General features: G+C 41.3%; 1 protein-coding gene and 1 long non-coding RNA gene across 2 annotated transcripts in view; one reads left to right on the top strand and one right to left on the bottom strand.

Moving 5' to 3' along the window:
- Positions 1–16,925, top strand: part of LOC108415343 (carcinoembryonic antigen-related cell adhesion molecule 5-like) — a 653,433-nt gene that overhangs the window by 14,609 nt on the left and 621,899 nt on the right. The window contains exons 2-3 of the mRNA XM_037547406.1: positions 2,398–2,430; positions 9,483–9,752. Of these exons, the coding sequence (XP_037403303.1) occupies positions 2,398–2,430; positions 9,483–9,752 (303 nt within the window). The remainder of the gene's footprint in view (positions 1–2,397; positions 2,431–9,482; positions 9,753–16,925) is intronic.
- LOC119266030 lies at positions 7,943–12,276 on the bottom strand. Its single transcript, XR_005131816.1, has 2 exons — positions 12,104–12,276; positions 7,943–8,199 (listed from the first exon to the last, which is right to left on the bottom strand). It is a non-coding gene; the product is annotated as an uncharacterized LOC119266030 (long non-coding RNA).

Below are 16,925 nucleotides of genomic sequence, written 5' to 3'. Positions count from 1 at the left end.
ACCTAATCAGCCTGAGGGTTTCTGGGAATTGGAGTTCCCCGAACTTATGGCCCCTTGCTGTCATCGCTCTCTGCTTGCAGCTGGTGGTGCAGGCTGGGCACCTTGCTGCTGTCGCCCTCTGCTGGCAGCTGGTGGTGCAGGCTGAGCACCTTGCTACCTTGCTGCTGTCGCCCCCTGCTGGCAGCTGGCGGTGCAGGCTGGGCACCTTGCTACCTTGCAGCTGTCGCCCTCTGCTGGCAGCTGGTGGTGCAGGCTGGACCCTTTCAGTTTCAAACTATGTTCAGCTCAAACAACCATGCTCAGAAATCTGTGTATGTGACGATGTCCTATGGTGAATTTGAGCAGATATGCAGGCTAATACACACACACACACACACACACACACACACACACACACACACACACACACACACACACACACAAAATATAATGTCCAAAGGGGGAAAAAAAGGCTCTCTCTCTCTCTCTCTCTCTCTCTCTCTCTCTGCACTTGGAATCTGCAGATTTGAGATTTTAGTTACTAGTGTTTTTCGTGTCTTTGTTCAGTTTATTTTTGTTTTTCACTCACAGCAGTTTGAGAGAAGTGCTGTTAACTATTAGATTCACTGCGTTTGCATGTTAAATAGTCTAACTGAGCTGCGTCTGTTTTCAAGTTTCATCAGTTCATTTTGTTCACAAAGTTTTTTGGCCAACAATCGTTCGTTCTGAAAACTGTGAGATAGTCTTAGAATTTCAGACAGAAGTAAACAGCACCAACAAGCCATCATCAAAGCTGGCCACAGTGGCCCATTGTGAACTGCAGCCTGACCACACCAGTCAAGCATTGCGAGCCATGAAGGGGTGCCAGTAATTGTAGCGCACACATATTTAAGAACATGATTTATTTTCTGATTTTCTTTTTTCAATCACTGTACTTCAATAAAGGGTTAGATGTTTGTTAATATTTTGAATAAAAGATCAAAAATATAAGCAGTAAAGAATGTTTTACAGCCTGTTTGGCTCACGTTTACCAGGAGTGCCAATATTTTAGGACACTGTAGGTCTGAATGTGCTTAGACACCGGCATTAATTAAAGGGGGTGTTCCTGAAAATGAATGAATGTGAACTAAAATAACAGCAGCTGTGTGAATGAAATTATACTGGGTTCTCACTGAGAAGAGTGTCTGTCAGTGTACAGCAGTGCTGTGTCTGCATCTGAGTGGTGTGAGTGATACGGAACATGTAGCTTTTCATTTTGGTGCTTAAAGATCAGATGACATGTTTTGTTGATTTTCTAAATGAAGATAAGTCAGCACATCATCTACAGAAACACACTTAAATATGACATTTTTCTGCACATTTTACTGCAAAGTTTCTGTTTATTTGTTGAGTTTAACATTTCTGGGAGAAAAAGGGCAAAAACTATAAAATGTGCTATAAACTTTTCACAGAAAACATTTTACGTTTACATTACATTAACGGCATTTTGCTGACGCTCTTATCCAGAGCGACTTACAATTTGATCATTTTACACAGGTAGGCCAAGGTGGTGTTAGGAGTCTTGCCCAAGGACCCTTATTGGTATAGTGTAGGGTGCTTGCCCTGGTCAGGGATTGAACCCCAGTCTACAGCGTAGAAGGCAAAGGTGTTAACCACTACACTAACCAACCATTTTTTGTTGACCTCGTCATTTCAATGTGTTAAACTCATAAATATTTTAAAATAAAATATTAGTTAAAGCTCTTGTGCTGCACACACATTTCCTGGTGGGTCCACCAGGCATGAAATGATTTCACAACCACAATTCAGAAATCTGCTGACGGTAAACAAACGCATCATCATCATCTTTTACAATTGATATTTTATTGAGAAAAGTCACTGATCTATTTATCCACTAAACAGGATGTTTGTGAACTTGTTTGCAGCACAATCTCTGTCTGTAGGAATGACCACTGTGTGTGCCGACCCCACGACCTTTAAACTCCATCAACATTATGAAATTACTGTGTTTCTAAGCTGAAATACGTCCATATTTGGAGTGCTGGAGTTTAACCTTCGTCCATGCGATGGTCAGCGAGCAACCTAACCTTTTTTTCTACTCTCACCCGAGTCATATAACTAGGTGCTGGACTGACTTGACCACTCTATATGCAAGCAGCATGAATACATCACTAATATGGGAGGAAGCAAAGGAGCAGCGTAGCCCCTATACACTACATTATTGTTCAAATTGTTATGATTTTATTTACAAGCCATTATATATAAGACAATAAGGTTACTGTACCTCCAGATGTTTCACCTGGTTTAAGGTTGGAATGGCTGTATTGCTGTGCTGCCCTTTCAGATTAAATCTGCCTGTGATAACAGCTAATCTTTCATATTAATGGATCATATCCTCTGTTTCTGTCTCTGCTTTAGTGCTGACTGTCCTCATCCACAGTGGACAAACAGGTAAATATTTGATGTTTATATGTGAATTATTTAATTTACATTCATAAACATTTTATTATACATTTTTAACCTTTCCTTTAATGGATGATTTAAAAAGTGGCTCAAATCAGGGAAATAATGTTTATATGTTTGTTTCATGTTTGTAATAGTAAATTAAGCTGATCATGTTGATGTTCAGTAGATCAGTGTAGATCAAAGATGTCTTTCCTTTAAGGGTAAATGTTTGTTGTTGGGTTCTCACAGATCAGCTAGTGGTAAAAATTAAAAAGCCTCTTGAACAGAAATAAATATTTATACAACCCCAATTACAATGATTTGGGACATAAATTTATAAAACATAAATAAAAACAGAATATGATTATTTGCAAATCCTTTCCAACCTATATTCAACTGAATACACTACAAAGACAAAATATACAAAAGATATTTAATGTTCAAACGGATAAACTTTATTGTTTTTTTGCAAATATTCACTCATTTTGAATTTGATGCCTGCAACATGTTCCAAAGAAGTTGGGACAGGGGCGTGTTTACCACTGTGTTACATCACCTTTCCTTTTAACAACACTCAGTAAGTGTTTGGGAACTGAGGACACTAATTGTTGAAGCTTTGTAGGTGGAATTCTTTCCCATTCTTGCTTGATGTACAACTTCAGCTGCTCAACAGTCCGGGGTCTCCGTTGTCGTATTTTGCGCTTCATAATGCGCCACACATTTTCAATGGGAGACAGGTCTGGACTGCAGGCAGGCCAGTCTAGTACCCGCACTCTTTTACTATGAAGCCACGCTGTTGTAACACGTGCAGAATGTGGCTTGGCATTGTCTTGCTGAAATAAGCAGGACGTCCCTGAAAAAGACGTTGCTTGGATGGCAGCATATGTTGCTCCAAACTGTGTTTCTGGGTGTTGTTGATATCTGGCTTTTGCTTTGCATGGCAGAGTTTTAACTTGCACTTGTAGATGGAGCGACGAACTGTGTTCACTGACAGTGGTTTTCTGAAGTGTTCCTGAGCTCATGTGGGAATATCCGTTACAGAATGATGTGGGTTTTTAATGCAGTGCCGCCTGAGGGATCGAAGGTCACGGGCATTCAATGTTGGTTTTCTGCCTTGCTGCTTACTTACAGAGATTTCTCCAGATTCTCTGAATCTTTTGATGATATTATGGACTGTAGATGATGAAATCCCTAAATTTCTTACATTTGCACGTTGAGAAACGTTGTTTTTAAACTGTTGGACTATTTGCTCATGCAGTTGTTCACAAAGTGGTGGTTTGTATCTTTACTAAAGAGGTTTGTATCTTTACTATGAATTTAAAATCATACAAAACAAAAGATTAATTCCTGACTTCTAAATTAAGCAGCGTGACGGTCAAAAGACTGTGATGCTCCTAGGCTCAAGGCTTCTGCTCATCACCCTTTCTTACTAAACTCAACAGCCAATCAGATTACATCACATTAAAGCAATTACACTGCTAAATTCTTCTATTACCCAAATGCAAAAACTACGAATATTATTGAAGAATTAAATCCAAATTTATAATATATGTTTTCACTCAAAATACAAAAAATAAATGGCTCTAACATTTCTCTAGCTGGGATGTTTGTTTTAAGTATTTTTTAAGTCAAATAAAACAGATGCAAGAGGAGCATTTCAAAAGCTAAGACTGTATGTTTACATTTGTCTGCTCAAAAGGTTCATTTGTACAATCCTTTTGAATCAACAGATTTATACTGACTGACCAGTTTATTAGAGACTCCTACCTTCCATTAGTACCTACATACAAACAAGTACACTCACATTTTAATACACAGTTAATGTTTATTTGCTAAATTTAACAAATTAAGGGAAATAAAAGCATAAAGTATGTCCTGTACAGAAGGTCTGACCAATACATCTTGTTTAACGTTCAATTCAATTCAATTCAATTCAATTTAAGACAATTAATCCATTATAATTTATTTTAAATGTCATGTGTTTCCTTTTGAGGATTAATTATTGATTAATTTTCAGTTAGAAAATCAACATATTGTCATTTGACAGGGGTGACAAAATTTTGTATACTGTAGGTGCGTTTCACAGGATTACAACTACTGACTGTAGCCGATCAGTTACTGCACGGTTTATCAGCTTTCTATCACGTCCATCAATGGAAAGGGACCACCACTGGACCACTGCTGACCAGTTTAACTGTAATTACTGTAACTGTGTCTGTATATCTTACTGCAGCTCACACAGTAAGATCAACTGATATAGTGACTAAGATTAATTGATATAGTTTATAAGATTAGCTAATGTGGTTATTAACATTAATAAATGATCAAACTCTGATATATAATATTAGAAAGTAAGAGCATAAAGTGAAAGATTAACCTGTACTGGGTCACTATATAACAGAACCCAGCACTAGCTTTGTTGTAAATTAAAATGAAATATTTATTAATATTTAAACCTTTTTCCTGTTTGCTGAAGATATGCATGCTTATTCCAACCTGTAAAAAGAAAAGATGAGAGAAAAGTGGTGATATACAGTCTAGCTAACTAAAATTCACTACACTACATTATCAAAAGTGTTTGCTCATCTGCGGTTAGGACTCTGTGCAGGCCAGTCAAGTTCTTCCACACCAAACTCACTCATCCATGTCTTTATGGACTTTGCTTTGTGCACTCATGTTGGAACAGGAAGGGGCCGTCCCCAAACTGTTCCCAGAAAGTTGGGAGCATGAAATTGTCAAATCTCCTGGTCTGCTGAAGCATTAAGAGTTCCTTTCACTGGAACTAAGGGGCCGAGCCCAACTCCTGAAAAACAACTCCACACCATAATCCCCCCTCCACCAAACTTTACCAAGAAGAAGCGTGATTGCCAAGAAGAAGCGTGATTTATCACTCCAGAGAACACGTCTCCACTGCTCTAGAGTCCAGTGGAGGCGCTTTACACCACTGCATTCAACGCTTTGCATTGTGCTTGGTGATGTAAGGCTTGGATGCAGCTGCTCGGCCATGGCAACCCATTCCATGAAGCTCTCTACACTGTTCTTGAGCTAATCTGAGTGTAAGGCCACATGAAGTTTGGAGGTCTGTGGCGATTTACTCTGCAGAAAGTTGCCGACCTCTGCGCACTATACGCCTCAGCATCCGCTGACATCACGCTGTCATTTTACATGGCCTACCACTTCGTGGCTGAGCTGCTGTCCTTTCTAATCGCTTCCTCTGTGTTATAATACCACTGACAGTTGACTGTGGAATATTTAATGGTGAAGAAATTTCACAACTGGACTTGTAGCACTTGAATCTTATCAGTCTCACATCACAACTAAAGAAAATCTGGTTCATAATAAAGAGTTCTCTTGAAATAAAATGTCTGCTGTTGGTTTTACTGACAAATAGAGGTCTATATCTATAAAAGTCTACATATTATGGAAGTTTACTTACTGATTCCTGTCAGAGACTCTGCTGTGCTGATGAGTCATTTACCTAACTCTGCTTTAACCAATGCTGTTATAGTTTGAAAATGAGCCCTTCGGCTGTTTTCTTAGTTACAGCCCTATTTCCAAAAAAGTTGGGATGCTATGCAAAATGTAAATCAAAATGCAATGATATGCAAATCACTTAACCTGTATTTAATTGAGAACAGTAAAAAAGAGACCACATATCCAATGTTGAAACTGACAAATGTTATAGTTTTTTGAACAACAGAAAGTTCAAATGAAAGTTGTGAGGTTGGAAACAAAAAGGCTGGTAAAGTTGTGCAATGCTAAAAAAAAACACCTGGTGGTTTATTGACAACATATGTATGTAACATGATTGGGTATAAAAAAAGCATCTCAGAGAGGCCAGGTCTTTCAGAAGGAAAGATGATCAATCAAATAGTGGAACAATTCAAGAATAACGTTTTTCAACATAAAATAGCATAGAACATTATTTTTTTCATCATCTATGGTACAGAATATCATTAAACATCTCAGAGAATATGGGCAAATCTCTGTATGCAAGGGACAAGGCCAAAACACAGTATTTGCTGACCGTGAACGTCGGGCCATCAGGTGGCACTGCATTTAAAACAGACATGATTCTGTAGTAGAAATCACTGCATGGGCTTAGAAAAACTTCTGCCGTTTACTGTCTGTGAACACAGTTCATCACTGCATCCGCAAATGCAAGTTAAACGCAAAGAAGAAACTGTACATAAACAGGATCCAGAAATGCTGCCACCTTCTCTGGGCCTGAGCTCATTTAGAATGGACTGAGACGAAGTGGGAAAGTGGTCAGACAAATCTACATTTAAGATTCTGTTTGGAAATCATGGACACTGTGTCCTCTGGACGATAGACCACTCAGCTTGTTATCAATGCACAGTTCAAAAGCCAGTATTCCTAATGGTATAAGGGTGCATTAGCACACATGACATGGGTGACGTGCACATCTATGAAGGCACCGTTAATGCTGAACAATATAGACATGTTTTGGCATCTTTCTGTTGTTTTCAGAGAAGCCTTGTTTATTTCAGCAAGACAATGTCAAACCACATTCTGGACATATTACAACAGCATTGCTCAGTATTAAGAGTTCAGGTGCTAAACTGACCTGCCTGCTGTCCAGAACAGTCACTAAAACATTTGGCACATTATAAAATGAAATATACAACACAGGAGACCCTGAACTGATGAGCAGCTGAAATCCTATACCAAACAAGAATGGGAAAACATTTCACTTTAAAAACTACAGCAAGTGGTCTCCTTGGTTCCCAAACGCTTACAGAGCATTGTTAAAAGAGGAGAGGATACCCAGTGGTAAACATGCCCATGTCCCTTTTTGAGAACATGTTGGCATCAAATTCAAAATTTAAAAAAAATAATATTTTTCAATAAAACTAAATTTCTCAGTTTAAACATTTGATATGTTGTCTTTAGTGTTTTGCTTTAATAATATGGTTTACATGATTTCCACATCATTGTGTTTGTATTAGTAATGCTGAATTATGTGTGGCATAATGTGCCAAAATGCAGTGAAATCAGTACAGAATAGACTAGTGGATTATTTACTAAGAGAATAACAGAAAACCATATTATTAAAGTATTAAACTATTATAATCAGACCTACAGTAAGATGTGTTCATTCAGCAGTTCAACAAAGGCAGCTGCCCTGTACGTTACATACAGGAATGAACAGCCTATGAACAGCTAACTAAAGTGTTTTACCTTATTCATTGTTTCCTTTAAACAACGTGGGAATTGTTTCTTGGTTGATTTCTGTCTGCAGTGATTTTAGTCTAAATCTAATCTAAATTCAGTCAAGACAGAATCATCAACTGGAGAAAGAAAAATCACTGACTAGCCTGAATATCTTTATTCATGTTAATAACTAATGATGTGTTTATTACTTATGTTATTAGTTAATGTGTTATTTCTTCATTATTAGTTAACAGTATCTGTGCCCCCTACAGTGAAGTGATACACTATTATACAGAGTTCACATATAATACATGGAGGACCCTTTGAAAAATAAAACACTATATATGTCACATTAAACTTTATTAAGAAAGAAGTAAATAACAAGTGAACAAATAACATGTTACACAAACATGAAATACACAATAAAACATCAACTAATCAGTGTTTATCAAACTGGCTGTCAGATCACATCACCTCTCCACAGCTGTCTGACACAGTAAAGTGTAAATCAGCTCTTCCTCTGTTCACCTTACACAGCAGCTTGTTTATGATGGAGCTCAGACACAGACAGACCTGACAGCAGAATCTCTAACAGCAGCTCTGCAGAGGAAATAAGCAGATTAATTAGTTTATTACTTTTACCTCAAATTAGAGTTGAAGGTGAGCCAAAGTCAAAAGATCTTCAACAGTCAATGTGAATTATATACACACACACACACACACACACACACACACACACACACACACACACACAAAGGACGGCTTCAATTAATCTGTCTATTTATTGACTAAATATCAAATGAAGATTGACAGTTCATTCCATTATAAAGTTGGGTTACACTACTGATTCATCTAATATTCATTTAACATATGATTACTGGGAACTATTTTAAAAGGACAATGTGAAGACCGACTGGTAGCTCAGGTTTCCTGACGTGAACAAATTCAGAGAAACACTTTGCGGTCATTAAACCAAAATCTTACTCTAAAATCTTAAACTAAACCTTAAATTTGACTGAAATACAGCCAGAAAAACAGCTGTATCCTGGAGACGTGCGTTTTAAGCAGTATGTGCATTTAACACTTTAACATTAGTGATACATATGTCTGTATTTCTTTTGAAATGATGAGTTAACAGAACGTCTAAAGACGTTTCACATTCAAAAACCACAATCTAATACATCTGATACACTGAGGGAGGCAGTCATGGGCTGGAGGTTAGCGAGCCGGCCCTGTGACCGGAAGGTTGGCGGTTCGATCCCCAGAACCGACAGTACATGACTCAGGTGACCTTGAGCAAGGCACCTAACCCTCAACTGCCCCCCAGGCGCCGTGGATAGGGCTGCCCACTGCTCCGGGCAAATGTGCTCACTGCCCCTTAGTGTTTGTGTGCTCACTAGTGTGTATGTGGTGGTTCATTTCACGGATGGGTTAAATGCGGGGAAATTTCCCCATTGTGGGGCTAATAAGGGTAACTTATCTGCTTCAACTGATCAGCCTCTTTCACATTTACAAAAGAAGGGTTTTGTGGCAAAACCATGTCTGCATTTTTAATGATATAAGTTGTTGAGAGTGAGCTTTACAAACAGGAAATATTAATTCTCTACTTTTAATAGAAAATAAGAATATTTTTTCCATTAAAATGATTTTTATATAAACTATAATTTAAATCAAAACTCTCAATTTGCTACAAATGAATAAACAGTGTTTTGTAATGAAACTTATCAATTTATTATTATTATTATTATTATTATTAATATTATGACTACTAATACTGATTTGTCAACTCTGTCATTATTCAGTCATTTTTCCAAACTCACGTGCATCTTCTGACTGAATATTTCAGTCTCCAAGTTTCTAAATGATTCGTCCTGTTTTTACAGCGAGACCAAAAGCTACAGTGACAATACACCCAGCTGATCCTGTGTTCACCGGAGAGACAGTCACTCTCACGTGTCATATAGGAAGTGGAGATGGCTGGTATTATGAGTGGTTTAAGGATGGTAAGTCTCTAAGTGAAGCTCAACAGGGGAAGGAATACACCATTTCTAAAGTTGCTGAGTCTAATGGAGGAGTTTATACCTGTAAAGGAAGACAGTCAACACAGCCGAGTTACTCAGACACCAGTGATGCTGTTACACTGACTGTATCAGGTGAGTAACGTCTCAGTCACAAAGTCTTTCTGCTGTTATTACTTTGAAATAATAAAGTGGTTTTAATACAGATGAATAATGAAAAGGTAATAAGGGTGAAAATATTGTTTAAAACTTGATATGTAGCTCTGTCATTCAGTTTACACTGATTTTGAGTTTTAAAAAAATCTAATAATAAACATGAAACGTAATTAAAAATAAAGCCTGAAAAATAACGGACGAAAGCCAATAATTAAGATTTTTTAAATTGTCTTTACAGTCTGTCAAGTTTTTGTGGCCCTCACCAAGTGGGAGCACAACCCACTACTTTAAGTTCAAGCGCTCTGCTGTTGCAGCCCTTATACTTTAAACTGAAGGGCACACAGAACCAAGATGTTCCCCAAAAAAGGAAAATGCAGGCACGATTAACTCCAGCGTCTCATGAAGAGAGCACTGCCCTCGGCCTCAAGGTGCACTGCCACCCCACATTAAACCCAATAAGCACAATCAAAAACCAAAAATTTAAATAAATGAATAATTAAATCAAAACAAACAGCAAGGAAAGAAAATCTCAACCTAATATGAAAAGCAGATTTACACCCAAACGAAACCACAAGGAGGGGTGGGATTCGTCTCCCAGGGTGACCTGAAACCACTAAGACCCTTAACCACCCAAGACCACACCACCCAACCATCAGGGACCTCCACCCTTACAGCCTTACTGCGTAGTTTAGGCACCAGGCTGAATAAAAGCTCCTCGGAGCAAACACTACAGCAGATGTCCAGTCCCAAAACAGTATAAGAGAAAGCAGCAGCAAAATAGTATTAAAACATGAGAAAACAGGAAAACAGTGGCTATTATCCCCCCACAGGCACCAGCACCCTGCAGAGCACAGACAGGCACACGACTATTCAAACCAGCCTGTTTTTAAAGCCAACATCCCCTTAAACTGGACCAGCTCGACCTGGACAATCACGGTGTTAGTCCACTTAACACTGAGCTCTTCAGCTCCTGCTAGACCCCTGAATCCCGCTAGACCCCTGAATCCTGCTAGACCCCTGAATCCTACTAGACCCTTGCTAGACCCCTGAATCCTGCTAGACCCCTGAATCCTGCTAGACCCCTGCTAGACCCCTGAATCCTGCTAGACCCCTGAATCCTGCTGGACCCCTGGATCCTGCTAGACCCCTGCTAGACCCCTGAATCCTGCTGGACCCCTGCTAGACCCCTGAATCCTGCTAGACCCCTGCTAGATCCCTGAATCCCGCTAGACCCCTGAATCCTGCTAGACCCCTGCTAGACCCCTGAATGCTGCTAGACCCCTGAATCCTGCTGGACCCCTGCTAGACCCCTGAATCCTGCTGGACCCCTGCTAGACCCCTGCTAGATGCCTGAATCCTGCTAGACCCCTGAATCCTGCTAGACCCCTGCTAGACCCCTGAATCCTGCTAGACCCCTGCTAGACCCCTGAATGCTGCTAGACCCCTGAATCCTGCTAGACCCCTGAATCCTGCTAGACCCCTGCTAGACCCCTGAATGCTGCTAGACCCCTGCTAGACCCCTGAATGCTGCTAGACCCCTGAATCCTGCTAGACCCCTGCTAGACCCCTGAATGCTGCTAGATCCCTGAATCCTGCTAGACCCCTGCTAGACCCCTGAATCCTGCTGGACCCCTGCAAGACCCCTGAATCCTGCTGGACCCCTGCTAGACCCCTGCTAGATCCCTGAATCCTGCTAGACCCCTGAATCCTGCTAGACCCCTACTAGATCCCTGAATCCTGCTAGACCCCTGAATCCTGCCAGACCCCTGCTAGATCCCTGAATCCTGCTAGACCCCTGAATCCTGCTGGACCCCTGCTAGACCCCTGAATCCTGCTAGACCCCTGCTAGATCCCTGAATCCTGCTAGACCCCTGAATCCTGCTAGACCCCTGCTAGATCCCCGAATCCTGCTAGACCCCTGAATCCTGCTAGACCCCTGCTAGACCCCTGAATCCTGCTAGACCCCTGCTAGATCCCTGAATCCTGCTAGACCCCTGAATCCTGCTAGACCCCTGCTAGATCCCCGAATCCTGCTAGACCCCTGAATCCTGCTAGACCCCTGCTAGACCCCTGAATCCTGCTAGACCCCTACTAGATCCCTGAATCCTGCTAGACCCCTGAATCCTGCTAGACCCCTGCTAGATCCCCGAATCCTGCTAGACCCCTGAATCCTGCTAGACCCCTGCTAGACCCCTGAATCCTGCTAGACCCCTGCTAGACCCCTGAATCCTGCTAGACCCCTGAATGCGGCTCCAGCTGTAAAACCCATGTCCGGGTGTTTAAGGCTGGTTTAGGCGAGTCTGGGTGGAGGTGAGAGTTGGAGCTCCTACCTGCTCGTTAGGGGCTTCACGGGCGGAGCTTCACTGCTGAACCTCCCGACCTGCTCTATGATCACGGACGCCGCTTGGGCCGCTCTGGAAATCGTCCTCACGCACGTGATTTGCAGCGTCCACGACCCGCGTCACGACTTTCTTCCATCTTAACTCGGCAGCCCTGACGCGGACTGCTGACTACGACCGGCAGAAGACCAGACGAGACTAAACGATACTGTGGCGAACTATCGCGAGACTGAAGCACACCTGGAGCACGAAGATGGCTGCCTCCAGGGGCTGCTTTCAAACTAAAAGTCCCCATCTCACCCTTAACCCTGCTGGCTACAGCTAGTAACCTGCATATATGTACAGAAAGATGCAGAAAGCACAGTAACTTGTTTTCAGGCTGTTAAAAGTTCTATATCCGAGTATTTCAATACTACATGATCAAAGCATAAACTTTCAACAACGAGAGGTTTTTACATTTTATATGTTCAGATTCAGATTCCTTTATTGATCCCAGGGGGAAATTGCAGTTGTTACAGTTGATGCCATTTATGTAAAAATAAACACTTTACTAATAATTTAAGACAATATAGAGAAATTTACAGTATGTACACAAGATTTAAGTATTTAAGAATATAGTAAGGTGGCGGTGATTGTGATAGTAATATGAAACATCAGGTATAAAGCAATTACAATTATTTAAATTAAGTTAGTGTCCCTCTGAGTTATTGCACACACAATTGTTGTTATTGCACATATGAACAGTTTGGTATTGAATTTTGTGAATCACACACTGAGGGAGGAGTTATAGAGTTTGATGGCCACAGCAAGCAAGCAAGCAAGCAAAATTTATTTATATAGCGCTTTTTACAACAGGTGTTGTCACAAAGCAGCTTTACAGAACAATCAGTATTACAGAGAGAAGAGAAAAGAAGAAAGAAAATCCGGGTCCGAGCCCCCATGAGCAAGCCAGCGGCGACGGTGGCAAGGAAAAACTCCCTAAAAGAGGAAGAAACCTTGAGAGGAACCAAGACTCAGAAGGGGAACCCATCCTCCTATGGTCGACACCGGACAGCGAACATTATTAGTAAGAAGTATTATAGTAAAGTGGGAAAAGAAAGAGAGAGATCTGAGGGTGAGGACTGCACAGCGCTGTACAGCAAGAAGCTCAGTGGTGGTCAAACCGGTCCAGAAGGCTGGTGAGCAGCGGCACCAATCAAGGCAGTAGAGGCAACAGCATCAGGCGCACAGGATGGGCAGCTGATCAGCTCGGCAGAGAAAGGAGAAGAAAAAACAGAGTTAATACTGTAAAGAGTGGCTGACCACAGATTACAGTAAAACAGAGCAGTGTAGACTCCAGCAGGTCTAGACCTGACAGGGAAGACTAGTCACCAAATGCTTGACTGTACAAATAAGTTTTTAGCCTAGACTTAAAGATTGGGGCTGTTTAGAGCTTTATAAGTCAGTAATATAGTTTTATAATCAATGCGAAATTTAACTGGTAACCAGTGCAGGGCTGATAAAACTGGACTAATATGGTCAAACTTCCTAGTTCTTGTGAGGACTCTGGCTGCAGCGTTCTGGACTAGCTGAAGCTTGTTAAGGCTTTTGCTGTGACATCCAGACAGCAGGGCATTACAATAATCTAGCCTTGAAGTGATAAATGCATGAACTAGCTTTTCTGCATCCTGTAGAGATAATGAATTTCTTAATTTAGCGATACTGCGGAGATGCAGGAAGGCTGTTCTAGTGATATTAGATATATGTGTGTCGAAGGAGAGATCAGCGTCTATCATGACACCAAGATTTTTAACAGATAGGCTTGATGAAACTGAGAGATTGTTAAGTTTTAGTGTTGAGTTAGACAGTCTGTCTCTGGCTAATTTTGGACCAAGAAGCAGGACCTCTGTTTTATCTGAGTTAAGTAACAGAAAATTATTTGACATCCAATCTTTTATGTCTTTTACACAGTCCTCAATCTTGCCAAGTTTAATTTTATCATCCGGTTTACTTGATATATATAACTGGGTGTCATCTGCATAACAGTGGAAATTTATGCCGTGTTTACTGATAATGGTGCCTAGTGGTAGCATATATATTGTAAATAATATAGGTCCTAAAACAGAACCTTGTGGAACACATATAAATTACTTTTGCACGAACAGATGATTCACCCTTTACATTAACAAACTGATATCGATCGGTGAGGTAGGACCTGAACCAGGAACGAGCTGTTCCTGTTACCCCTACAAGGTTTTCTAGTCTATCTAGTAGGATAGCGTGGTCTATTGTGTCGAATGCTGCACTAAGGTCAAGGAGGACTAACAACGACACATTTCCTTGGTCCGTGAATAATAGAAGATCATTTATAATTTTAACTAATGCTGTTTCTGTACTATGATGTGGCCTAAAACCAGACTGAAATTTTTCATGTAGATTATTCCTATGCAAATAAGGGCTTAATTGTTTTGCTACCACTTTTTCCAGGATCTTAGATATGAAGGGGAGATTTGAGATGGGTCTATAATTTGATAGTTCACAGGGATCAAGGTTAGCTTTCTTAATCAACGGTCTAATTACTGCAAGTTTAAAAGTTTTTGGGATATATCCGAGGCTAAGAGAGGAGTTTATTATTGACAGAATAGGCTTAGTTATTTCTGGTAAGATTTCCTTGAGTAGACATGTAGGGATCGGGTCCAGAATACAGGTCGATGGTTTTGCAGAAGAGACTATTTTGATTAGTTCATTTTCTTGGAGTAATGTAAACGATTCCAGCCTATCTGGAGTGACTCTAATATTCTCAGGGTCTAGACTGGAATTATAAGCCACCAGGTTTGTGGAGTTTAACTGTGTGCTCAGAATTGTCTGTCTAATTTTTTCAATTTTGTCACTAAAGAAATTCATAAAATCATTGCTGCTATAGGCTGATGGCATCTGGGGTTCAGTGACTCTTTTGTTCTCGGTTAGTTTAGAAATTGTGCTAAATAGTAATCTGGGATTGTTCTTATTGTTTTCTATGAGAGAGGAGAGATAGGCTGAACGTGCTGCAGTAAGGGCTCTTCTATAGTCTATAAGGCTCTCCTTCCAGGCGGACTGGAACACTTCTAATTTAGTCAGACGCCATTTTCGCTCTAGTTGCCTGGCTGTCTGTTTTAGAGTTCGAGTGTGATCATTATACCACGGGGCGAGTTTTTTCTGCCGTACTATTTTGCTTTTTAATGGAGCTACACTGTCTAACGTAGATCGAAGAGTATCCTCTAAGAATTTGGTCATAGTATCTAACTCAGTAGGATCGGATGGACAGCTGACTGAAGTTGATAACTGCGGGAGGTTTCTGATAAAGCTGCCAGCTGTGGAGGAAGTTATAGTCCTCTTAACCTGATAGCATGGTGATGAGCGCATATTACCACTAAACTGGATTTTGTATGAGATTAAGTAATGGTCTGAGACGGCTGTGCTCTGGGGGAGAATGGCTAAGTTATCTATGTCTACACCAAAGGTCAGTATTAAGTCTAGAGTGTGGTTGAGGTGGTGCGTGGGCCCATTTATAATTTGGGTGAATCCCATGGAGTCTATGATAGATATGAATGCCTTACTTAGTGTGTCGTGAGGGTTGTCGATGTGGATATTAAAATCTCCGACAATTAATATTTTATTTGAAAACGTTATTAGGCTTGATAGAAACTCAGAGAATTCTTGTAAGAACTGCGAATACGGACCAGGTGGCCTGTAAATTGTGATTAATAGAAATGAATGTTTATTTGTTCCTTGCTCAAGTATATTAAGTACAAGAACTTCAAAAGAAGAAAATGTAGGTCCTGCTTTCTGGTTCACGCCTAAAGCTTTAGCATGGATGGTTGCTATACCTCCACCCCGACCGCTTAAACGAGGGCTGTGTGCATAGCTGTAGCCTGCGGGAGTGGCTTCATTTAGACTAAGGTACTCATCGGGTCTAATCCACGTTTCTGTGAGGCACAGAGCATCAAAACCATGATCTGTAATAATTTCATTTACAATGATGGCTTTAGATGCCAGGGATCTAATGTTAAGCAGGCCTAGTTTTAGACCAAAGGTGCGGTCGTTGTAAACCAGTGTAACTGGTCTGATATGAATGAGGTTACTAAGGCAAACGTTTCGAGGCTTTTTGATGTGTTGTTTTATTCGGGGAACAGACACAGTCTCAATTGTATTTACACAATAAGCATTTGTAGAAGTGCTAGCAATTGGCTTATTTCTAGTAGTAACACTAGCATGGTGAGCAGTAACATTTCTATTTTTGCCGCTACTTACGTGGCCGCTTTGAAGTCAGCGGATGGCCCTCTCGATGTTCCGTGAGAGGACGACGGACCCCAGAGGACTAGGGTGAAGCCCATCCCTCCGGTAGAGCGCTGGCTGCTCCCAAAACGAAGACCAGTTGTCCACGTAGCCCAACCCGTTGCAGGCGCACCAGCCGCGGAGCCAGGACTGCAGCGCGAAGAGCCTGCTGAACCGCTCGGATCCCCGCCGGTAGGTGGGAAGAGGGCCGAAGATGACGATCCTAGCGTCTGGTAGTGCTCCTTCAGGACCTCGCTGCGCCGGTCGGAGATGTCGTTGGTCCCGACGTGGATAACCACGGTCCCGAAGGCGTCGCGTCTGCCTGAGGGCTGAGGGGAGCCGCTTGGCGATATCTAGAACCCGTGCACCTGGAAAACAGGAGACAGTGGCGCGGCTGTTTACACCTCTTACTCTAACATGGCGGACAATAGAGCTACCAATAACATAAACCGAGTCCTGTGCGGAGCGCCGAGGCGCTGGGGCGGGCGACGGGGCCCGAGGCGTAGGTGAAGGCGTAGGC

Source organism: Pygocentrus nattereri, chromosome 2, assembly GCF_015220715.1.
Source record: "Pygocentrus nattereri isolate fPygNat1 chromosome 2, fPygNat1.pri, whole genome shotgun sequence".
NCBI classification, from domain to species: Eukaryota; Metazoa; Chordata; class Actinopteri; order Characiformes; family Serrasalmidae; genus Pygocentrus; species Pygocentrus nattereri.
This window is presented reverse-complemented; position numbering and strand designations above follow the sequence as displayed.